This window comes from Amblyomma americanum, chromosome 3, assembly GCF_052857255.1.
Source record: "Amblyomma americanum isolate KBUSLIRL-KWMA chromosome 3, ASM5285725v1, whole genome shotgun sequence".
Taxonomy (NCBI): Eukaryota; Metazoa; Arthropoda; class Arachnida; order Ixodida; family Ixodidae; genus Amblyomma; species Amblyomma americanum.
The window spans coordinates 158,339,302-158,355,915 of NC_135499.1; the positions used below are offsets into that span (position 1 = coordinate 158,339,302).

General features: G+C 43.9%; 1 protein-coding gene across 1 annotated transcript; it reads left to right on the forward strand.

Moving 5' to 3' along the window:
- Window positions 1-5,946: 5,946 nt before the first annotated feature.
- LOC144123416 (uncharacterized) lies at window positions 5,947-15,808 on the forward strand. The gene is made up of 5 exons (XM_077656248.1): window positions 5,947-6,255; window positions 7,589-7,749; window positions 11,681-11,772; window positions 13,736-13,834; window positions 15,583-15,808. The coding sequence occupies exons 1-5, from the start codon at window positions 6,130-6,132 to the stop codon at window positions 15,720-15,722; spliced, it is 618 nt and encodes a 205-aa protein (XP_077512374.1). The 5' UTR covers window positions 5,947-6,129; the 3' UTR covers window positions 15,723-15,808.
- The last annotated feature ends 806 nt before the right edge of the window (window positions 15,809-16,614 follow it).

Genomic DNA, 16,614 nt, shown 5'->3' on the forward strand with positions numbered 1-16,614 from the left:
TATATACGCAGTTAACAAAGATGTTCCTATCTCTATCATAAATGCAGATAACTGAGGCAGAACAGGGGAAAAAATGTAGGTTAATTTTGTTACAATTTGAGGAGGCAAGCAAGCAATTCGATTTTAATTTGAAAGCTTAAGTCCTTTTTTTTCTGAACTCTGGTATGCAACACTGCCAAAATGCCTTCTGCAGGCGTATTTTAGCACACAAAATATGCTTTTCTGTGGAGCAAAATTGTCCTGATTTGAATAGACTCAAACGTAGTGGTTTTATCATTTCATCATCAGGCCCCAAAAATATTTTGAGAAGGGTAGACACTTGGGGGATTGTTGGTGCATGATATGAAGAAATATGTAGCGCGACCAAGACACACCACCAAGGCAAATAATTTTTAGATTAAATTGTCTACCGCAGGTTAATTTTGAGCATTAACAACTGAATTAAACGGCACATTTTTATTCGTTTAGAGGACACCAAGTCTGGGCTGCGAAAGCGCATGTCGATGAATTTAAAACATTTCCTTACATATGCGTGATAGCTAGTATACGAAATATACGCTGGCGTAACAAAACAAAGGGTATACGACTGGGATGTTTGCCCTAACAGAACAAGTACAGTGGAATAAAACAGCCATCATCTTTAACGCGGAAGCAAGCAGCTCATGTGCGCACCTCCTAGCTGTCTTTACGGTGAACTGTTGCAATAAACTGAGCGGTAACTCCAATTCTCACAGCTTTCCTTAGTGCAGCTACCGCTTCTTGAAGAAGCATGCTTTGCGATAGCTTATGCATCAAAAAATGTTCAGGCATTTTCGTGTTTGTGTCATCCTGTGAAGGTTTTATATCAATAAATAGTGGCGATTATTTTGAGACTTTCATCTCTCGTACATACCATCAAGTACTTATAAAAATTTGTAAAACTTCCTTTTTTTTCGCTAAAAGTGCAGTATTTTGAAGCTGTGCTTCAAAAATATTTGGCTCGTAGCGTTTTGTAGGAAAGCAAATTTTTAGTTCCCTCTAGGGCAGAGTCTTGCACACGATGATTTTTACATGCCGGAAAAATAATGCAGCGTGGTGATTTCCGGCATACTAAATTTCTACCTAAGAAAGTGACGGCACTGCTAACACATTATACCGCGGTTAACTCGAGGCACCAATCATGCCTATTTACGGATACTATCAGGAAAATTTTCGAAAAACCTTCAAGCTATTCCTTGAGAAATAAAATACTGTACATTCATAAATTCGAAACTAAATAGAATTCTGTAAGTTGTTGCACGCTAAGCATCGCAGGAACAAAGGAGAGAATGACAGGAGAGAAACTGTTTCATGCGCTTGTAAAATCGTCGTACCATCCTGCGTTTCTTCCTCTTCAGAAGTTTTATTCTGTAATATACCGGGTATTTAATGGAGCGTCTTCGAAAATTATTGTTTGCCTTCCATTTTGAAAACGACGTATTCATGTATTACTGGCGGTATAACTCCCAGCGTTCTCCTTCGTTCAAGCAATTTTCTGTCGCCTCCAAGGTACTTCCCTCCGCTTCCTTCTCTCTCCGCCCACATTGCACGTACAGAATTTCAAGATGGCGCATCGCATAAGTAATGTCACATTACCATTCGCATGTGCAGAAATCGGGGACCTAGCCAGCGTCGTAGAAGAAACAATGTCACGCTGACTCAGTTCATTCACCATTTGCGCAGTTGGCATTGTGGAGTTCGTCCGTGCAGGCAGCAACCATGCGACACTGGCAAAGTACTATAAATTAATTACTTCATTTCATTACCAAGGTTACTGGCAAGCACCAGCACTGCTGAGCAACGGTCAACAACAAAGTAAAAAGAACTTCACCCCTGTGCTAGCGCCACCGTGTATAAGCCGTTTTCAAGGGGCGTCACAGTAGAGCACATGTAGGTATAAGCCAGCAGGGGCTTAACTCCTATTGGGATGGCGCTTCATTTTCTTTTTATTTTAGTTTCTGTCAGTATCATTCGAAGTTACGATTAACAACGCACAACGCGGACGTCTTTTCCATTGCCATGTCCATAGCAGTAGCAGCAGCTGTGCATTAGTCTTGGCAGCTTGAGGTATTTGACTTGTAAGCACATAAGCGTCTGTGTGTTCATTTCAGAGCTGCAATGTAAGGAGAAACTTTTTTCTAATTGATTACGGTTCATCCTAAATGCCTAAAAAAATGTCACGACAAATGCAAAAGCTTAAAAATTCTATTTTAATCGCAACCAGCTGCTACTTACTCGACACGCAACACCACCTTATAAGAACCGCCATCAGACTTTGTGTAAGTCTACTTGGCGTTTTATTTCCAGGAAGTTATCTCTAGCTGCATACATATAGACTGGCACTAGCTGTGTACATAAGCCCTGATTTAGAAAATGTTAACCCTTTATATACCACGGATTATAATAAGAAAGAACAGTTGTATATTGGATTGGTTTCAAAAGTTTACGTCACCTCAACAAATATTACTATGGTGATTTTTGATGTTTGGTGATTCAGAAAAGCTTGCCATTGAATATCGATGACGTCTTAATTTGACAGAAATGTTTGATGCATTCTTGAGCACATAAATCATGACGCATGACGAAACCCACCTGAAGCTCCTGGAAATCGAGGTAACCATTCACAAAAAGCGAACAGGCCCAGACCTGTGCTCCGATCTAAAGGATGGCTCCGAAGGAATAAATACTCCAGCACAGGAAAACCTAACTGGCTCTTGTGGTCTAAACTGAAGAGGAAAAGGGCATGTCATGGAGCTCATGTAACGTTAGGTATAGCGAAAATAATACTTTATTTCCTCTCACGCTGGTGCCACCAAAATGTAACGCCATCGTATGCTCTTTACGGCCCTGACCTGTTAATAGTGTAGGAAAAATTCACGGTCCTATATTCTTGTCCAAGCTAGAGTATTTTAACTGCTGCAAACTATTTGCTCTCTGCTTTCAACTTTACTTTCCAACCTGCATCACAGAGTAATAGTGCTTCAAACAGCACTGCTTTAATTAAAAGCAGCCGCATTCGCTATTCAGGCGCTGATACTGGGACGAGGAAAAGTGGATCTTAATTGATTCTGAATGACCGGTTTTTTTGTGCGCAGGTGCAGAACAAATTTATTGAAGTTAGCTGCACGAACCAATTTTCCCGAAAACACTATTTTCGTAAAGTTTTAGCGTTGATCTGTTTAACAGAGCGTCAGAATTTTAAAATGTAACTAAAATATATTCACCATTAGCGACAGAAAACGTGGTTCAAATGGTGCCAACTGCGACAGAGAGGAAAATAGAGATTAATCATCTAGTACAGCATTTGAAAACTGCGGAAAGTTTTACGAAAGCCAGAGTGTTATCCCACTTGACCGCAGATGTCCGACGGAGACTTGGCTAGTGTCCAAAAACGGATGTTCAGATCTCCGTAGGACATCCGCCAAAATCCATGGGACCTACTACGGGCATTGGTCGGATAGTCTCGTGCAAAAGAATTGGTGTCCGTAAGGGCGCCCCACGAGCGTCTAAAGTGGATATTCTGGCATCCGAGGGACGTTTAAAATCGGGGCAAACTCAGTGCAGACACCCACAAGATGTCCACAGGACAGCATTGTTTAAATATAGGGCATCCAGAGGATGCACATGCTTTTTCCAAATTCGGACTAATATCGCTGCTGCGGACTGTGGGTATGCAGCCATAAAACCCCACTAGTTGTGGAGGTCTCTTTGTGATTCAACTTTAACAGATTGCTGTACACCAGTTCAACTGGATTGCAGCGTTGAGTGACCTGGACGTGTAGTTGTAATCTTCATTTATATGCACTGGAATCAAGAAAACTACTTTTGCCTTCACACAAATGCATATAAACCAGTTAGCATTTACATGAACCCGACACGCTTAGCAGGTGATCGGGCACTGCCCGCAGCGTCGTGTAAAGTATCCATTGCAATTGTTGGCAAAATGAACTCTAATTCTTGCGTATAGATTCATGGTAGTCCTGCCCTACACCGGATGTCTGTAGGATGTCAGGTTCAGAACACTGCACCAGTCCACGAACGAACATCTGCAGGACTTCTGCTGGAGCAAACAAACCAGACGGCAAAAAAACATATCCGACGGTGGCACCATTAGTGTCCCATTTGGGACGTACGCATTCGGATCTTTGTCGGACGTCCGTCAAAAACCTGTGATACAATGGGTTAATTGGTGGCATCTTGAACTAATAAAAGCGCCACTTAGGAACGGCGTCTCATCAGTTGCGAGGCGATTCTAAGAAAGTGTGTTTTGGCAGAGCAGTAACGAGCTCACCCCTAGAGTACCAGTTTTGTCATACTCCAAATACTGATAGCAGTACCCTCGCCGAACCTCGTGCCTTACTTCCACATTTCGCGATAGGCCTGAATGCAGCTGTGCTCTCGTGGCTAATCTTATTCTCTACACCCGAACCTTTTATGCGAGCCTCTATACACTTCATCGTGAACCGTCGTCGACGTTGGATGGATGTCATTCATAGCGAACTGAGTGAGCCGCTTCGGGTTTGACTTCGGGAACTTTAACAAAGAGATTGGAATAAATCGTAGAGCTCCGTTGATACGACCACAAAGAATGCAGAGGAAAGTTCCGAGCATAACGCGTTAATTGGCGTTCCTGGCATAAGTTCACGCTGCATTTTGTTTAGCAAAAGGAGGAAAAAAACTTAAGAACAAGTCACGTGGAACCACATCCTCTGTTATTCGGCGAAGTAAGCTAAACGGAGCCAACACGTCTGGTCATTTTGTCACTGCTTGCGGCGCCTGAACTCTGCAACGCTAGTACACGGTCACTATACGCGAAGGCGCACGTCTTTTTACCGGGCATCTATGGTCTCGGTTTTTCTCAATGTCACGTTTTCAAACACTACAGTGGGCTACAACTTGCGATTCTGGAACGCGTTTTTATTAGGCACATGTTTTTTACCTGTATATTTCAAGAAGTAAATGTGCAATTTAGCGCCTTCTTTCTGGGTTTCTCATGCGCCAAGCTCGTCTTGGCGCATTAGTAAATGGCTGTATAAACCCACATTGCGCAATTTTTATACGCTCTTGGAATGAAATTTCGTCTGCATGCAGGAGCCCAGCTAATTGGTTCATATGCGGTGCGGCTTCCAGAAGCAGTTTCTTTCTGAACAATTCCTATTATCCCCATGAGTTATTTGTAGGCCCCAAAAAAAGCTCACTTGGCGTATAGAAAAGAGCGAGCTTCTTGCGAGATCGCTGTGCATCTTTCCCTAGAACATGTTTCGCCAATCTGAATATGTCAATGTAACATTAACTTGCTTTACGATCACCATGCGGTGATACGGTGGCCGCAGCTAGCAAAGGACAGGGTTAAATATTGGAAAGACATGGGAGAGGCATTTTCCCTCCAGTGGGCGTAGTCTTTCTTACAATGATGACCATGATGATGATGAAATACAGACTCAGACAATGGCTTCCTTAATGTGCCCCTTGGGAGAAGTTTAGAGCGTATTTGAAGTCAGAGAAGCATGTGCACTAAAGCAACATTTCCACCCTGCGTAAGTGCTGAGCCGCGCTTTCGTCAATCCAGCGAGCAGCTGGCGTCGGATGCAAACTTGCTAGCGCGGCTGATGAAGTTGTCGTTGAACTTTAGGCCCTTTATTCAGGCCCTCGGGCTCTTTAAAGCCTGGCGTTCTTTTTGCTTTTGTTATAAAATGCATAAATCATTTTTGGAATGCGTTCAATAATTGTCTTAATGGCCTGTCAAATATATAAGAAGTTGATTTTGCGCCTTCCTAAGTAAACTCCCTAGCCATGCCTCCGCTTTTTTTCTCCTCACCAGGCAGTCAAACTCCTGTACTTAAGGTGTACGACAAGCTGACTCATAAATGCCATCTCGCATCTTGAAGATCAAGAAAAGAAACCTGGGAAGGTCAACGCACCAGGGAGGCAGGAACACGTCAACGAGGCTGGCTACTTGTGTTGTCGCTTGCGATAGAGCAGCTGTGTTGCCTTTGTGTTTTCCAGTGGGCTCGCTGTATTTTCCTTGCACTGAACTAACTGCTTTCGTGCAAGAGCTAGGATCTTAGACCACAGCTTGACTAGCGACAAGGTTACACCTGCAGCTATCAAATGGCGTTCGCAGAAATAGCGGTCTTACTCTTCCTCTTTTCTCACCCCTGCAGTGCCTACAAGAAGCCAAAATGTGATGCAAAGGTCATTGCAAGACGCCTTGGATACAATCCGGATGCCTGGAAGGTATGAATTCAGACAGCTCTCGATACGTAATGATCAGTATTACGCCTTGACTTTTGGGCACTGATAACTATTTATTAATTTGTTGATTTAAGTCAGTTCAAATGTCAGAAGTATGGAATGCGTAAGGGGCGGTTATAATCAGAAAAAAAATATAGCAGAAAAGACAGGTACGTTGCCTAAAAACGCAGATAAAAGCCACCGAAATATTGAGGGCCCCATGGCACAATCTCTTACGGAAGCTCATTAATAAATTCAGGCACAAACGCAAAGGAGACTACAGAAACTGGAAACAACTGACACAGGTTCAAACTGCAACAAATAACGAAAGCGGGCACGAATAAGCCTTTAAGCGTTATGCGCACTGACCTGAAAAAGCTTAAGGCCAAACGTACAATGGCAGCATAATTTTCTTACTAAATTTTAATGGCAAGAGAGAAAAGAGTTAAAAACATGTGCTCTGCCTAATATGTGTTTAAAGCTGTGTTGATGATGAATTCGAGTAGACATACACAAAGGTGCCTCCAGTGGTTGCTGGGAGGGTCTTGAAAAGTTGATAGATTCATTGAATAAGCATGAATGGGCTACACTGCGACGAATTTCCAAATTGTTTAAGTTACTGACATGTTTATTCTGGCATACTGGTATATCGGTTAATATAACATGATATGAAGCAGGTGACCTTATTCTGAATTCGTCCTGTTGGCGGCAGACGCTTATGAGGCTGGCTTGGGTACATCATCAGTGGAGGTTCGCAGTTTTTTTGCTCATAATCCAATGTTTCTCATCCTTTGGCACCGATAGCTGTAATATGAAAATACTAACAGAGGTTAGAGCTGATAACTAAAATGTTCATAGAAATATCCCTGTGCCACTGTGCCATGCGGTAATATTGTGCGATCTACAATGTTTTGAAAGTAAGTTAATCAAGCGGCAAGAACAATTTTTGTCATCACTTATGGTTATTGTGTAGTTTGTGGGCCGACGACAAGCTAATAAGATCTACCTTTATTTGCTACCTAATGCAACCAAAATAGACTCTTGAACTGCGTTCTGAAAGCAGAAAGTTCCGATAAATATCCAGCAGAGCAAAAAAAAAAGAATCAAGTTTTAACGCTTGCGTTAAATTAAAAAGGAGAATACAGTTCTTTCTGTAACCTTTACAGAGCACACATAGTTTAAAGTTTTAGCATCGGGTAATCTCACAGCGTGGCAGAGTCATCGAACCCCAATGCATATTCTTTACTGACATTTGTTGGTTTAAAGCTTACCTAAACCAACAGTAATGCATACAAAATTTGCACTAATTTTCAACTAAGCTTTTCATTTGTTTCAGTTAATAGCAGAGGAACGTCCAAGATATCGCTTAATGTTCCACTCGAACGGCAGCCTTGCAATCAAGTACAACTGCCTTTGCACCACAACATCTAACCGTTATCTCAATGACAACTGGAAAAGAACTATCAAGTATCACACCTCCCCGAACGACACCACAACGTAAGTTTAGAAGACAACTGATGAGGACTAGAAATTCACACGTGAACTCTTTCGGGGGCGTGTTGTCATAAAATTTACAACTCTGATTTGTTTTCAAAAACCAGCCACATGACTACCTGTATGGCTTTCGTAAAGGCATTGCAGTTGAGACAAACCTTGTCAGTTCTTTAGTTGTGTTGCTCCTGGTTGTAGTAGGTGGCAGTAGGTTGACGCTATTTATTTTATTCCAGTAAGAGCTTTGACGTAGTAGACCACTGCATTCTTCTTAAAAAAACTGTTAGACAATGGTTCTTGTAAATTCTATTGCAGCTGGTTTTCTAGCTACCTACAAGAAAGATAAGACCGCGTGAGCTACGGTGGACAAAAGTCTCGTCTCTTTATTGTGACATCTAGGGTTCCCCAGGAATCGAACCTGAGGTCCCTGCTGTGCACTATCTTCACCAATGAGTTTTACTAAATTGTTGCTCACTCTCAGAAGTCCTAATATGCAGACAACCTAAAGATGTTCCACATAATCCGCTCCCCTCGTGATTGCAGCTTAGTCCAAACAGATATTCACGTTGTGCACAGAAAGTGTTTGTCAAATAAGCTGAAATTTAATGCATATAGCACTGTTATAATATCGTTTACGCGCAGAACCTACCCCACTGAGCTTTCTTGCGTTCTCAACAATCAAGCCATTACGAAGGTATCTGTTGTTTGCGACGTATGTGTCCACTTAGACGCAAAGATGCACTTTTCGCCTCTCATTCTGGAAGTCAAGAGCGGAAGTCTGCGCGTGGTTGACATGGCGACCCGTCCTACGTGGTACTGCAGGCCATGTTGCCCTTCACCGGAGCCTTGTCCTGCCGAGACTTACGTATGCTTCCATTGTATGAAATTCAAGCTGCCTCACCTCTTCGCAGACCCTTGAAAATGTGCAGAAACGATTTGTGAGGAAGGCCATGGGTTGTGCCCCCTGCTTGTCTGCTCCCCGAGACGATTAGAGGGTATCCCTGCGAGCTCTAACACTAACTGACTTGGAGACTAGACAGCAGTCGCGGGACCTTGTAATCCTCTTCAAGTGTTTACATGTACGCATTGACTGCATGCACATAGTATCTTTGACAAAGCATTGGGTACCTGTACGATCCGGGCGACCAAGGCGTGTGTTTGACATGCCAGCTTTCAAACTAAGCCCTACTGTGCGAATAATGTTCACGTATAATGTCATGGCACCAAGTGGCCCTAATATATTTCGTCGCAATTTTAACTATTTCAGGCGAAACTTGTGCTCACTGGGACCCTAACATCTTTTGACTGTGAACTCTTTCTGTCATACAGGAGGTCATATACGGACTTTAATATATGGGGTAGTAATGTAAAAGCTAACGAAATGGGTTCGACTTAAGTCGAGGACAACGCAGCGAGCTATGGAAAGGAAAATGATGGTTGTAACATTAAGAGACAGGGAGAGAGCGGAGTGGGTGAGGGAACAAACGCAGGTTAATGACATCCCGGTCAAAATCAAGTATAAATTGGCTTGGGCAGGCGATGTAATGCAGAGGAAAGATTACCGCTAGTCACTAAGGGCAACGGCTGATTTCCTAGAGAAAGTAAGCGCAGCAGAGGGCGGTAGAAAGTTAGATGGGCGGATGAGATTAAGAATTTTGCGGGGATACGGTGGCTGCGGCTGGCAAAGGACAGGGATACTTGGAGAGATATGGAAGCGGCATTTGCCTTGCAATGGCGTAGTCCGGCGTATTGTGGTGCTGGCTATTAGTTCATGATGATTAATTGATGGCCTCAGTCGCGCGTCCTTGTGACGTCATCCCAACCTGCCCACCGGATTGTGAGTACACAGACCACCGTCAGAGATGACCGTTAAATTATTGATTGGTCGCGAGATTTTGCTCGGGAAAAGCAACCTAGGTCAAGCTCCGCCGGTGGCAGCACCTGTGTCAGGATATTGTGAGCAGCTGGATTGTCGGTTGGCGCCGAGATTACAATTCAACGGACCAACCTGCCCACCGCTGCACTCTCCGTAAGTTTGGAGTGGGTGAAGCGACAAACTTCTCCATTCCCCGTGCGAAAGATGAGGTTCGAACTGCTGACCGGCGATAGGGGCCACGCCTGATTAGCCGATGACCGGAGGCATGAGCCGTAGATGGATTCGGTAACAAACGCTTTTACTTGGAAAAAGAACAACAGGAATAGAACAACAAAACAACAAAGCTTCCAGGAGATAGGCTGACCTAAATATGAACTTCTGCCTTGTACAGCAATACTAAAGTTTCGTAGTCTTGTCAAACAAATGCTGTACGAAAATGGATGAGAAAAAATACGACAGAAGAGGTTTTTCTATGTAGGTGAACCTATTTCTCCATCTGTGTAGTTGCAGATACACTCGCGTAGATGGACCGCCACGTTGTAATTCACATTGTCAGATTTCGTTTCCCTTGCGGCTCTTTTGTATTCCCTTCAGCCATGTACGTAGGAAGTGACGTCAAGTGATGCTTTATATACTTAACAATTCCTTATAAGTGTTTTCTAACACTATAAATGTAAATCACGTTAGATAACTTTTTCAAAGCATGCTCTTAATGTAGGAATGCATTTAACAGGTACATTTTCATCTCTCTTTTTCCGGAGATTTTGTCCTGAGATTTTTGTTCACCCGTACTGTGTCTGGCCGTCCACATCACGTGAAAATTACTACCTCCAAATATGCCTCTAGCAGTACCGCATGCAGACCGAAAATAATTAATAGAAATTGACGTGAAAGAACAGGTTTAAAGCTGGTTGGCGTGATCATGTTCACCGATGCAATTGCTGCAGCAACAGGAACACCCAATATCCCACGGTCATCGCGCATATCGATCTTAGAATGCTGTTGTTTGCCTTTTTTATTTTGCGTTACAGTGACGTAAGCGTTGTATAAATTTTTATTATTGCCTACTTCTGCATTGGTCTTAAACAGTTATTTCGTTCTGTTTGCTGCCGCTATGATATGTAATGGTTTCCTGGGTCTTTGTGAAGCTTTTTGTACTGCTTTCAGTTCAGGTGGCCATCCAGTTGCTGAAAATAAATTTGTTTTGATTGTTTTGAGCACGCATGCATTCCTGCAGTGAGGTAAGCTAGATGCAGCGCGGAATAGTCTGTTGTTTTCTATTACGAAATTATGGCATCATTCCATCACGGCTCAAGAATGGGGCAATTCTAACTGCATTCCTTCCAAGTGCAATTACGGTCAGTCTGAAATGTTCAAAGCTCTCAGCAAACTCATTTTAGATCCTCTTTCCCCTTCCTCCCCTTCCATCTTCTTAACCGGCCAGCAGCAAAAGCTGGTGGCCCTGCAAGAGAAGAAGCCGGTGTATTCACGAGGTTGTATTGAAATAACATTGTCACAACGCTGCTGCAGTGCTGGTGCACAACGTTCCGTCCTGCATGCAGATAATTGGACGCCAGACTCTTCGCTAGACTTTTGATCTCGTTTTGAATTTCAATGGCCGCTAAGATGAAATTTTACATAAGCATATATTCGTCCTAACGGATAGGGTTTTGTTCAGTTCGTGTGCGGATATCTTAATCGAGTGTTAGTTTACGTCTGTTTTTTGAAGGCACACTCCTTTCCCCGAGCCACCAGTAGCCATACAGTATGTCCGGGCGGCATCATGCGATGCGGAGCAGCTGTCACGGTCACTTTCTAAGCCCTTCCTAGGGCAAAAGCTCTGAATTTTTTTAGTTTCCTTAGCAAATATTAGACACTAGTGGTGGATCACATTGCGTGAATCGGCACTTGCATTCTATGTGAAATGTTTCAGCTGAAATGTTTCAGCAGTCAAAGTTTTTGTGCGTTACGTATCAATCCCTGAATCCTTCATTCCTCGCTAAAACAAAAATAAGTGCAATTTTCAAGGGTTCGTAATATTCTGCGAACATGTACTTACAGGCTCCATGGAACTCAAACTGTGTGGTCTAAGAAATCAGCTGAGTTTTATGTTTACGATAATGTTTTGGAAACACCTTACTACACCATGATAAGTGAGTAAGATGAATATCTTGGGTTGCCTTGTTACCTTTTCGATTTTCTCCATTTCATTAAAGCTTCTCTCTGGGCGAGTTGCTGCAACCTGAATCTAAGAAGTGTAACAGCGCTAACGCATGCAGCCGCAAAGAGAGGGAAGATTTACGAGACACAAGCGCTGACTATGAACTGATTTTTATTGAAGGAAGGCAGACACCCTATATAGCGTGAGGAACACAGGTGCAAAGGATCGGAGCGATTTAGTCGGGAATGAAAACAACCAGCATCGAAGAATGCACGCGCAAGCAAGCAAGAAAATCAAACCATACCAAGAAAAGAACAATGTTTTCCGCTTGTAAAATGTCGAACTCGGCGGCAAAAAGCTATAAAGACGGGGTGAGTATTTTTTTTATATGGCCGTGTACTGTGCTTTGTCAGAGCACGTTAAAGAACCCCAGGTGGTCGAAATTTCCGGTGCCCTCTAGTACGACGTCCCTCTTAGCCTGAGTCGCTTTGGGACGTTAAACCCTCACAAATCATATTTATTTATATGGTACAATTCCAAGCTTACACGCGCCCTGTTGTCGGTCCTCTTACTCTGGTCCCATGCATGCACAAGACTTGACACAAACTCAAGAAAGTAGGGAACAGACATGGTTTCCCTGTTGTTCATTCGGCCCCCAACAAGCTGGAAAAGTTGTGCCCACTTACTTGCACCTCCAAAAAGCGTGGATGTAAGATAAAACATGACACTGCGTTTGTCACGTGCTCGGCAGAAGTGGTCTATGCTATTCTCAAGATGTGTGGAAAGCTTTATATAGGTCAAACTGGCCGTTGCATCAACGCACGTTTGGGGGGCCATGCCCGAAGTTTGAGTGATTTAAGGAACAAGTCCGCACATTTTGTTGCGCATGTTAGCAAATACAAACGATGCGTGAAGCGATTAGGATAGAGTAAGATTTTCGATGAGAGTACCGTCAAGACGGCGTGTCAGCTTGGAAGCGTATCTATTAACAAAAATCATCACTAATACTTAACACAATTAGCACTTCAAAAAGGCGCGTCAGCGCCCTTCTTTGTTGCTCTTTCGCCGCGGTGGCTGAGTGGTTATGGCGCTCGGCTGCTGGCCCGAAAGACGCGGGTTCGATCCCGGCCGTGGCGGTCGAATTTCGATGGAGGCGAAATTCTAGAGGCCCGTGTACTGTGCGATGTCAGTGCACGTTAAAGAACCCCAAGTGGTCGAAATTTCCGGAGCCCTTCACTACGGCGTCCCTCATAGCCTGAGTCGCTTTGGGACGTTAAACCCCCATAAACCACAAACCATCTGTGTTGCGCTTTGACGCAGAGTCCGACTTTTTAGAAGCGGAAACCAATTTATTTGGTTCTTGGTTTTTGCTTTTTGGCATGTTTTGATTTTCTGGCTGTTGTTTGCTTGCGCATGCGTTCTTTGATGCTGGTTGTCATATCCGATTGAATCGCTCCCATCTTTTTCACCTCAGTTCCTCGCCTTATATAAGGTGTCTGCCTTCCTTCAATTAAAATCAGTTCACAGTCAGCGCTTGTGTCTTGTAAATCTTGTCTCCTTCTGTGGCTGCATGTGTTAGCACTGTAATATATGTTAGAGTGCTCCATTTATCATGCTGTTTATAAAGCCAGTGCTATTACGACTACTGTCTCAATTATGATGCACGTCTCGCATCGGCTAATTTATGGAGTGTGCCAGTCGAGCGCTGCGGATAAAAACTATATCTAATGGCGGCTTCTTGTTACCATACACGGTAAATGTGTCTGTGCGAAATGAGCGTCTGAATGTGAACCCGCCTTTTCTCAAACAGTGCTCTCGGGCACAGTCTAAACCTACCAAATCAAAGGTAGCAAGCGACACTGTTACGGGCTGTTCGCGCTGTTATGCAATGCTTTCTGGTCTAGAAATTGCGGCTTCATGTTTGACGACTTTCACGGGCTTTCGTTTTCTTGCAGATACGTCCAAAACATTCTACTTCGACAGCACAATGAGTGAAAACGAAGTAATTTACGCGAATAAGGACCGTTGCATACTCATGAGATCTGAGGAACTTGGTAAGGAATTTCTTGCGTCTAAAATTTCACAACGAACACGCTGGGTTTCGAAACGAACCATACTCTGTTTCATGTCACGTGCAACGACAGCAATATAAAATAACCTCTGTTGGAGGCAAAGTAATCCAACGTATCTAGAAGTATCGAGTTAAAAGAAAAAAGGAAAAAATATCACAGGATAGTTACGACTTTGTAACGCGAGTTATCGTGCGTTAGCTGGCTTGTGATCTCGAAGGGCACATATTCGTGTTCATTTATTAGTGTGGATGCTCTAATACATCATCGCAGCGGCGGGCTAGCGGTTGCACCATCCGCCTTGTACTCGTGCGGTGCTGGACTCGTATCTCGGAGCAAGCTGCCTTTTTAATGTTTACCTGTGGGCTCCAGTAGGTACAGTTTTCCTTGTGTATGCTGGACTCGTAGGTGGGAGATGTATTTTTACCAGCGAGTTCCTGGAGGTGTATTTTCACCGCTTTGATATAAGAATGGCGCCAGGCTGGGCATTCCCACCGGGTCATAATATTTCAGTGTTGTTGTTGTTGTTGCCTCAAATACGATGGCACATACCCACGGTGCGGGATTGACCACGGCTTTCCACACATCATGAGAATAGCATAGACCACTCCTGTGATATATTTCAATGACAATCATAGGAGCTCATCTTCATCATCTTCAATCAGCCGCCGCGGTGGCTCAGTGGTGGCTCAGTGGCTGACCCGAAAGACGCGGGTTCGATCCCGGCCGCGGCGGTCTAATTTCAATGGAGGCGAAATTCTAGAGGCCTGTGTACTGTCCGATGTCAGTGCGCGTTAAAGAACCCCACGTGGTCTAAACTTCCGGAGCCCTTCACTACAGCGTCACCCATAGCCTGAGTCGCTTTGGGACGTTAAACCACAAACCAAACCATCATCACCTTCAATCATCAGAGGTCATGTTCGTTGTCTTCTTCCCACTGACCGCTACGAAATAGAGACATAGAGTTGCTACATTAGCATGGATTCTCGGCCACCGTAGCGAAGGGCTCAGAGCCTCTGCCTTGTATTCGAGAGGGGCTGGGTGCCGGTGGCTGATACGGTGTCTACTGTCGGTGGGTGGTTGCTCGGTAGTACACCATTCATCCAGTGGGTGCCCGCAGTTGAGCTGTGCGAATGCCGCAGACTCCACAATTTTGAGTAACAATGCTGACAACAGCTAACGTTGTAAAAAAAAAAAAGCTGTCCTTAATGGGACAACTTGAACTTAGACGCCCAAGGTGAGACAACCTCGTTATGTGTGTTAGGAAAAGTCAGCTAAATGAGCACGTTTTAGGGACCTCAAATCCAGTGAAAGATGACGGCGCCATGACCAGGGATTTGTGAAATAGCAAAGCGAGCATGGCGAGCAGTTACAGCCACAGTACTGTTACTGTATGCATTATTCAAAGGTTTTGCTTCATGGCCCGATATTCTGACAATGAAGTGAAAGCTAGGCTACAAAAACCACAAGAAAGTTTGGGGCCAAACTCTATAAGCCGTTCTCATGTGAGAACGATGCCTGATTTACCGGCGATTTTTCCATCGTACGCTGGACTGTGATTTGAAGTGAGAGACGCAACGATACCTGGTCTTCAGGTTGGCTCACGTGATCTACACTTCTACTGCACTGCCAACTAATTTTTAGAGAGAGTACAAATTTGAGATTAGTGAGCAAACCATTTTAAGTCTGTGGTTTAGCACAGCGATTTACAACGTCCGTTTTGCTCCCTATAGGTTACCACGTCTGGGTGCATACTGCTTATTATGTGGAGAAAAAAGTGATACCTTATGACTGCATCTTTTTCTACGAAGCCTGCACTGACGATAAGAAAATCTGGGTGTACAAAAACTGTCCAGAGTCAGAGTACTGTTAGCGGCCGGTCAAGGAGGCACCGAAGGGAACACTTATAGGTTCACCTCTTAGTTATAACGCTTTATTGCAAATTTAAATAAAGGAGTTTTACAACGCGCATGTAAATAAATGATTCCTTGCTTCGGCTTCTTGTTGTGTTACTTTAATCATTTGTTCTTTTGTTCTTTTAAATCCAGTCCCGCATCAAAGTGCAAATAATGAACGCGCAGTTTTAGTATGCATAGATATCAATGTAAGGCCGCACGCGAATTCATTGCGGTCGCCTACTCCCATCTGTGAAGCGTTACAGGTTGCCTGTTTCGCCAAACACCAAGAACTACGGCATCAAGAAATGAAAAAAAAAGAATTCAACGCACTATTAACTCACATATATACATTGGCCTTATTATTGATTGGTATGCTTTGTATGTTAGGCTTCTCTCTTGTCATTCGCATTTATCATTTTTTTTTCTTTTCGGTAAAGGAACAGGAACAAGTCAAAAATTGGCAAAGATAAAGATATTTCACGAACGTCATTATTTAGTTCTTGTAGCGATAGCTACATTACGGTAGCATTTCGAGCCTTCAACGTGGTGGTAACTGCTCAGGTGGCTCGTCACGTGGTTGGTCACATGACCAGCCACGTGTTTGGTCACGTGGTGCGGAGCAGCTGCTCATGCCGGCGGCGCAGCGCGCCGGCGAAACCGAGCTGCAACAGCTGTGCGCATGCGCCGTGTCAAGTGGGACGAAGATGAAGAAGGAACGCCCAGAGAAACGGAGCGGCGAAAGACTGACTTTGCATTTCGACTGAGCAAGTTCCACTCGGCCAGCTGTAGCTATCACGTCACTCCAAGTTTAACCAGAGCTAAACCACCACCAATTCTTGTAACGACCAGTCATTACAGCCACGGTCT